The 7,885-nt window shown below is 40.2% G+C and overlaps 1 protein-coding gene across 1 annotated transcript; it reads right to left on the bottom strand.

Annotated features, from left to right (window-relative positions):
* Nucleotides 1–5,190: 5,190 nt before the first annotated feature.
* On the bottom strand, nt 5,191–7,600 carry neurod4 (neuronal differentiation 4). The gene is made up of 2 exons (XM_060894248.1): nt 7,485–7,600; nt 5,191–6,622 (listed from the first exon to the last, which is right to left on the bottom strand). The coding sequence occupies exon 2, from the start codon at nt 6,614–6,616 to the stop codon at nt 5,567–5,569; it is 1,050 nt and encodes a 349-aa protein (XP_060750231.1). The 5' UTR covers nt 6,617–6,622; nt 7,485–7,600; the 3' UTR covers nt 5,191–5,566.
* Nucleotides 7,601–7,885: the final 285 nt, after the last annotated feature.

Genomic DNA, 7,885 nt, shown 5'->3' with positions numbered 1-7,885 from the left:
ACACAGTATGCTGATTCATGAGCTCGGAGGCTGATTGAGACGCATCCTTTGCCAGCCCTCAGGCCCAGAACATTTCCAGATGGCCCACATTTGACTGTAGATTAATTTGTTAGTCAGCAAATTATGTTTTGTGGGCATAGAGACACCATTATGTCAAAGATGGAGCTGATAATGAAATAAAAATGGGGAATTTTGAAAGCTGTCTTTACCTCTGAATTAAAACCGATATTCAATATTCACAGTACTGGAGGTGCCACTAATCTACAGGAGGTGCCACTAATTTTATTAAAATTGTGAACTTAGAACGGAAAGGTTTTATGATTTGCAATATCGGTTTCAGACTTGTTTGATGAGTTTTATCTGACTTGAGCGTGTGTATGTGATTTTTTTTTTTATTCATTCATCCATTCATCTTCTACCGCTTATCCGAACTACCTCGGGTCACGGGGAGCCTGTGCCTGTCTCAGGCGTCATTGGGCATCAAGGCAGGATACACCCTGGACGGAGTGCCAACCCATCGCAGGGCACACACACACTCATTCACTCATGCAATCACACACTAGGGACAATTTTCCAGAGATGCCAATCAACCTACCATGCATGTCTTTGGAGTGGAGGAGGAAACCGGAGTACCCGGAGGAAACCCCCGAGGCACGGGGAGAACATGCAAACTCCACACACACAAGGTGGAGGCGGGAATCAAACCCCCAACCCTGGAGGTGTGAGGCGAACGTGCTAACCACTAAGCCACCGTGCCCCCCAATCATATGTTTACTTTTATAAATCAAGATTTTAAACTTAAACTTAAGATGAATAGTTAGTTAAACTTATTACTACAGCTAAATCAACAACTTGTTCACTAGACCCCATTCCAACTAAACTACTGAAAGAAGTGTTACATAAAGCCGGTGAGCCTCTTCTTAATATTATTAAGTCCTCGTTATCTTTAGGTCACGTCCCTAAATCCTTCGAGTTGGCAGTTATTAGGCCACTCATTAAGAAACCTAATTTAGATCCTAATGGACTTTCAAATTACAGACCGATTTCACACCTTCCGTTTATGTCTAAAATACTAGAAAAGGTTGTGTCTGTTCAACTGAGCTCCTTCTTACAGGAGAACAATATCTTTGAAGAGTTTCAGTCAGGTTTCAGGCCCCATCATAGCACAGAAACTGCACTTGTTAAAGTTACAAATGACTTGTTCTTAGCTTCGGACAAAGACTGTATATCACTATTAGTTCTACTTGACCTTAGTGCTGCATTCGACACTATAGATCACAACATTCTCCTAGATCGCTTACAAAATTACACAGGTATTCATGGACAGGCTTTAAGTTGGTTTAGATCCTACCTGTCTGATCGATACCATTTTGTAGAATTAAATGGTGAATCCTCCAGTTTATTACCAGTTAATTATGGGGTCCCTCAAGGATCAGTTCTAGGACCTCTGCTCTTCTCGATATACATGCTTCCATTAGGGAAGATTATTAGAAGACATGGGATTAGCTTCCATTGCTATGCTGACGACACACAGTTATACATCTCATCAAAACCAGATGAAATAACTAAATTGTCGAAATTAACTCAATGCCTTAGAGAGATAAAAGACTGGATGAGCTGTAACTTTCTGTTGTTAAACTCTGATAAGACAGAAACACTACTTATAGGCCCAAAAACTAGTACACAGAAACTCTCACAACTTAATTTCCAATTAGAGGGATGTACTGTTACTAGTAGCTTGACAGTGAAAGACCTGGGTGTTATATTAGACAGTAACTTGTCTTTTGAAAATCACGTCACCCAAACCACAAAAACAGCCTTCTTCCACCTCAGAAATATTGCCAAGCTGAGAAACATCCTGTCTGTATCTGATGCTGAGAAGCTAGTTCATGCTTTCATGACCTCTAGACTGGACTATTGTAATGCATTACTAGGTGGTTGTCCTGCATCTTTAATAAATAGGCTACAGTTAGTCCAAAATGCAGCGGCCAGAGTTCTCACTAGGACAAGAAAGTATGACCATATAACCCCAATTTTATCATCTCTACACTGGCTACCTGTTAAGTTTAGAATTGATTACAAACTGCTGCTACTTACGTACAAGGCTCTTAATGGTTTAGCTCCCATGTATCTAACTAGTCTTCTAACACGTTACAATCCTTCATGCTCTCTGAGATCACAAAACTCAGGACTCCTGGTAGTCCCCAGAATATCTAAGTCTACTAAAGGCGGAAGAGCGTTCTCTTATTTAGCTCCCAAACTTTGGAATAGTCTTCCTGATAGTGTTCGGGGCTCAGACACACTTTCACAGTTTAAATGTAGATTGAAAACTCATCTCTTTAGTCAGGCGTACACATAATACATCCCATAAATATTGTGCACTATCACACTAGACTTGCACATTCTTATGAACAGCAGATATGTTAATCCCTATGCACTGCTCTTCTCTTCTCTTTTTCTACCCATGCTGAGACACCCATGCTAAGATCGTCTTCCGTGCGTTGAAATTTTTGGACCTCCACTGAGACAAGGCTGACTCTGTGAGAACCCTGAGACATCTACAGATCTACCGGCTCCAGTTGGACTCTGTGATACTTGTATATTTGTAACCACACCATCTAGTGTCACCCATATGAGGATGGGTTCCCCTTGAGTCTGGTTCCTCTCAAGGTTTCTTCCTTTACCAATCTAAGGGAGTTTTTCCTTGCCACTGTTGCCTGAGCCCTCAGACTTGCTCATTGGGGACAAATACACATACACACATACATACATACATACACACTGTGAACTGTATATATCTTGAATTTTTATTATATTAATTCTTTATACTTCTCCTTATGTTTATCTTTTGTTTTATGTTTATGTTCTGTAAAGCTGCTTTGTGACAATGTCCATTGTAAAAAGCGCTATACAAATAAACTTGAATTGAATTGAATTGAAAGATTTTCCTAGTAAAGAATCAAAGCACAGTTAGCTAGTTAGCCAACTCTCCTTCCAGTCTCTTAGCACACCTGTCTCCATCTTCCGTCTGTGGCTATGTGAAGTTATGTGTGCAGTCCTGGGGATGAGAGGAAACTGAGCTGCTGAAAAGAAGAGAGGGATTGGAACAGAATTCATTTACCTCCCTGTTTTGCATACTTCATTCTATGTCTCTCTCTCTCTCTCTCTCTCTCTCTCTCTCTCTCTCTCTCTCTCTCTCTCTCTCTCGCTCGCTCTCTTTCTGTGCCTCAGCTGTCTGTCAGCCCCCCCGCAGCTCTCCCAGCTGTCTCAGCTCCCCGAACGAGCGGCTTCACAACAATGCAGGTCGAAGGTCAAGAGAAAGAACAGGCTGCACTTACAATGGACCAGTGGCGCCCGCTAAAAAACAATCACTCCTTTTTTTCTCCTTCACTTCTCTCACCGTGGCAGGGCTGGAAAAGACAAACCTATAGAGATGTCTGTGAACGGGGCTCCACTTCATGCACAACAGCCTGCCCTTCTTTTAGAAATGCCTCAAATAAATAATGCATGCACACTAACACACACAAGCACACACACAAACACTTGTTCCACCGCTTTTCCAAACCACCTTCACACTCCATTACCTTTCTTTTTGTTCCAAGTTGAAGAACCTCCATGTTGACCAATATCAGTACAAAGCAGCACACAAACAGTAGCTCTTGGCTGGATTGCAGTGATATAAATGTTTTGGCAAAGAAAAATTGTGCTGCTATGTAATGTGACAGTCTCAGGGATTTGAAAGGAATGAGTCATTTGCAGAAGCAGCATCATGGCTTCTTCGGCATTACTTACAAAATCTATTATTAAACATACAAATGCTTTGCTTTTCCTTTTGTGGGGCTGCAACATTTGATTAAAAGAATTTTGATTACAAGCATGGGGTGTTTAATCGGTTTGTTCACTCACTTTTCTGTCTTTTTGTGCAAATCAGGTGATTAAGACATATCCTGTGCAAGACTTTGTTATAAATAAAATCTCTTTATTTTCCATTTTGAAGGAAACAAATTTTTAATTAGATTCAATTAACCTAGCTGCAACAAAACCTGGGTAACCTGGTTAATCACTTTGTTTACTTATATTTCTCTCATTATTCTCTTGTTTGTGTTTTTTGTCATTTGTCCTGAGATGCTGGGAAAATAAGAGTGAGAGTGAAAAGGGCCTCAATGACACTCACCTGTTCTTCAGGCCCAATTTCCCATGGCTCCCCAAGGCCATCATGACCTGACTTACTGCTCGGTCCTTCAACACAATACTCAGCATCTCAGCCAATGCATTGTAAAATCTCTCAAAATCTCTCCTGTGTTCCTCTTGTATTCCTTACATTATGGGGAAATTTGGTACTCACAAAAGACTAAAACCTTCCTCCCACATCCTTAAATCTTTATTAACCTTCTTGTCAGGACCTAAAGCAGATTTTGTGCCTATACCTAAATCTAGATCTACATCTGACCCCAACCTCAGTCACTAAATGAAAATGGTGGCTTTTTTAACAATAGTTAAAAATAATTTAATTAATTTTTATTTTAGTTGGTAATAAGTTCCTACATTTACACTTTATCACCTTATGCCTTTTTTTGCCACTTTAAACTGCTGAAAATTTTCTTAATAATGAATTTGCCCATTGTTACCTTTTTTAAGCTGCTGATTTGATTTCATTTACAATGTGTTCCATGTAAACATTTTTTACTGTCTGTACACTAACATGCTCCCCAGAATTAATTCTATTTATTGTGCTGTAAAAACATATCATTCCATTTGAATGTTTGCATTTTTTTGTCAAATGATAAAATCTATTGAAATAAAATTCAATATTCAATAATCAATATATTCAATATATATGCAATATTCAGCCTCACTCTTTATTGTAGTAGTTTTTAGATTTGTACTGTTTTTCCAGAGTGAAAATACTGACAAGAATGAAATGGATGACCAAATGATTTGTATATATAATATAAGAATATTTATTTTAAGTGCGAAATAGATATGTACAAAACATTTTTTGAAGTGACAAATACAGTGGAAATGGCACAAAATACATACATGGGGAAAAAAAAATCCAATAAATAAATTAAATAGTTTATGAGGAATGGTAAAACGATGAACCAGTGCGGACTGTTTCTATAAAATCACAGTCAAAATAAATATTAAATATGGCTATAAATAATCGCACATGTATGTTCTGTGGCAAAATGTATTGCTTCTAGAAGGGTCTTTATTGAAATTGGCTTTTGAGCAGAAGGAAAGTCATGTAGAAGCTTTAGAAAAATATAAGTGTAGGGAGGACAGGTGTGTATAGCCTTTAGAGCTTATTCATATGGGACCTCTCTATCTAAGAGGAGGAGTTAAGATCAGTCAAGGACGTGAAAGAAGAAAATCCAGAAGACCTCACAAGCCAAATAAGAAATCAGAAATGAAAGAATAAATTAATCAAAATCTGTATGTCTGCAATGCTTCTGTGTCATTCAGGCTGCAGTTTCCCTCAAAATGTCACTTATGTGTCACTTATGTGTTTTGAATTCTTTGAATTCTGGACACTTTTTCTGAGTTCTGTGGCAGCCATGGCTGTTCATTCATTGTAAATAGTGCCCATCTGTGAGCTCACTATGTGTGGTGCAGCAAATGACTCAAAAGTGATGTCTAAAGGTAGCTCATAACGGGATCCAGGGAACAGTGCATGGCCCTGAGGCAATCCAGCCATAGAGGGTGCTGGGTAGTGATTAGACAGGTAGTGAGTTGCGTGTGTGGGATGCGGAGTGTAATTCCTCTCAGAGTCGGGCTCTTGCTTAAGGGCGAAGTTGCCGCTAATGCTGAGGGGTGGCGTGAGAGGGCCGTCGTAAGGTGGTGTACCGTTGTTACACTCATTGGGTGAGTGATTCTCATAGGTTGCTCCTTTATAACCTTTCAGGTGAAGAAGGTGGGAGGCCTCCAAGGAGCCGTAGGGAGGGCTAGGAAGACCAGGTGATGGGAAACTCAAAGCGTGTGCCTGCTGAGCACTCACTGCATCCAAGGGTCCGCTCTTCTCATCCAGTTTGCTCAGGAGCATGGGTGAAGGACCCAACTGGAGGCAGCCAGCCACCAGGTTGCTGGTGGGCTGTGAGAGCCCTTTACAGAGCATCTCCATAAAACCATTACTTTCTGGTGATTGGCCACTCTCAAGGACCTCTGATAAAGCCCAGATATAGTTGCGTGCTAGTCGCAGGGTTTCAATTTTGGACAGTTTCTGTGTTTTGGAGTAGCATGGCATGACACGCCGTAGATTGTCCAGGGCATCATTGAGTCCGTGCATGCGTGTCCTCTCTCTGGCATTTGCTTTAACTCGACGGGCACGGAAACGTTCAATCCTAGCTTTAGTCATCTTCTTCTTCTTGGGTCCCCGACGTTTTGATGCCTTTTCCACATCCAGTCCACACTCTTCATCATCCTCCTCCTCTTCCCCCTCCAGGTCCTCACTGCCAAGATCCATGGGGATGTGGCTATTCCTTCTGTTCAGGCTGTAGTGGTCTCCCATGTCTGTCGCTTGCTCCCCGTCTTGAGAGCTTAGATCTTCCTCAATCCAACCCAAAGAGCTGACAAGCTCAGTCATATCCCCAGGCTTCCTATATGGTTTGGTCATCATTGTGATCTGAGGACACAAAGAAATGTAGATTTTAATGCAACAGATAATACTTAAAGAGCACTTGAAATAAATAAATAAATAAAATTACTTTTGATTATTGGATAAAATATTAGCTAAGTCTATATTAGCACGGAGTTAACACTGATTCGTTTATGAAGTGAAAATGGTGTCGGGTTTCAGCACCAAGGAGTGGACAGCTCATAGTTTTGTTTTGTTTTAATATGCTTTGATTCTTTGGGTTCACAAAGAAATAAATGAACTGAACTTTCACTGCATTTTAAAGTTTTTATTTTTTGTAAAAAAAAAAAAAAAAAAAAAAAAAAAAAAAAAAAAAAAAGTGTTTATGTATCTGCTGTGCAAAAGGTATTTGCTGTGCAAAATATAACTAGTTGGAAGTTTCAACTGAACAAAACTGGTTATATACAATTCATTAAATCTAAGCTGATCTGAAACAGGAGCATCTAAATTAGAAAATATCTCAACTGTTTTAACAGGGTGCCGTGTCTTATTTTTCGAGATGCTCTCCATCTAGGACACGAACGGATTTAAACGGATAAAGCGCTGGGATTTAATTTGTGCATCCTCTACAGCAAAGTCAGCAGACACGCAGACTGATATAACTCAGACAGATGAATCGGAGTCGCTTGTGACTGTTAAATAAAAAGTTGATGGAAGTACAAAGAAATCCTTGTGCATGACTAATTTTAGCATATCAAAGTTTTGCATTTTCTTCACAAACACTGAAGCAGCGGAAATAAAACAGACGCTATTTCAGATGATGTCTGCTAAACATGTCATAGGACAATCTACTGCAAAATGAATCAAAGTGCATTTTACATGTTGATAAATATGAGATGTAATATCTTACCTGTTTAGCCTATGACACAGCTTCCTACAAATGCTCGTGACAATATTCCGGAAACAAGCACGTCAGCCTTTATTAAACCTTGGAGTCACGAACTTCCAACTGATCAGCTGTTTTCCTTCAGCTCTCCACGCGCCTCTGAGCGTCTCTCTGTCTGAGTCAGGATTCCGCTTTGACCTTTCTAGTGAATCCTCTAAGCCACGCCTATAACCACACCCCATCTTATGCGCGTGGCGGGCTCGTGGCTACAAGTTTTATGAGTGTCACTCATTCACGAGGCTTTGTGTGTGCGCGCGTGCGTGTGTGTGTGTGTGTGTGTGTGTGTGTGAGAGAGAGAGAGAGAGAGAGAGAGAGAGAGAGAGAGAGTTTAGGAAATCAGGAAGCTGCAGAAATTCGTTAAAAAA

The sequence above is a fragment of the Tachysurus vachellii genome, chromosome 19 (assembly GCF_030014155.1).
Source record: "Tachysurus vachellii isolate PV-2020 chromosome 19, HZAU_Pvac_v1, whole genome shotgun sequence".
Taxonomy (NCBI): Eukaryota; Metazoa; Chordata; class Actinopteri; order Siluriformes; family Bagridae; genus Tachysurus; species Tachysurus vachellii.
This window is presented reverse-complemented; position numbering and strand designations above follow the sequence as displayed.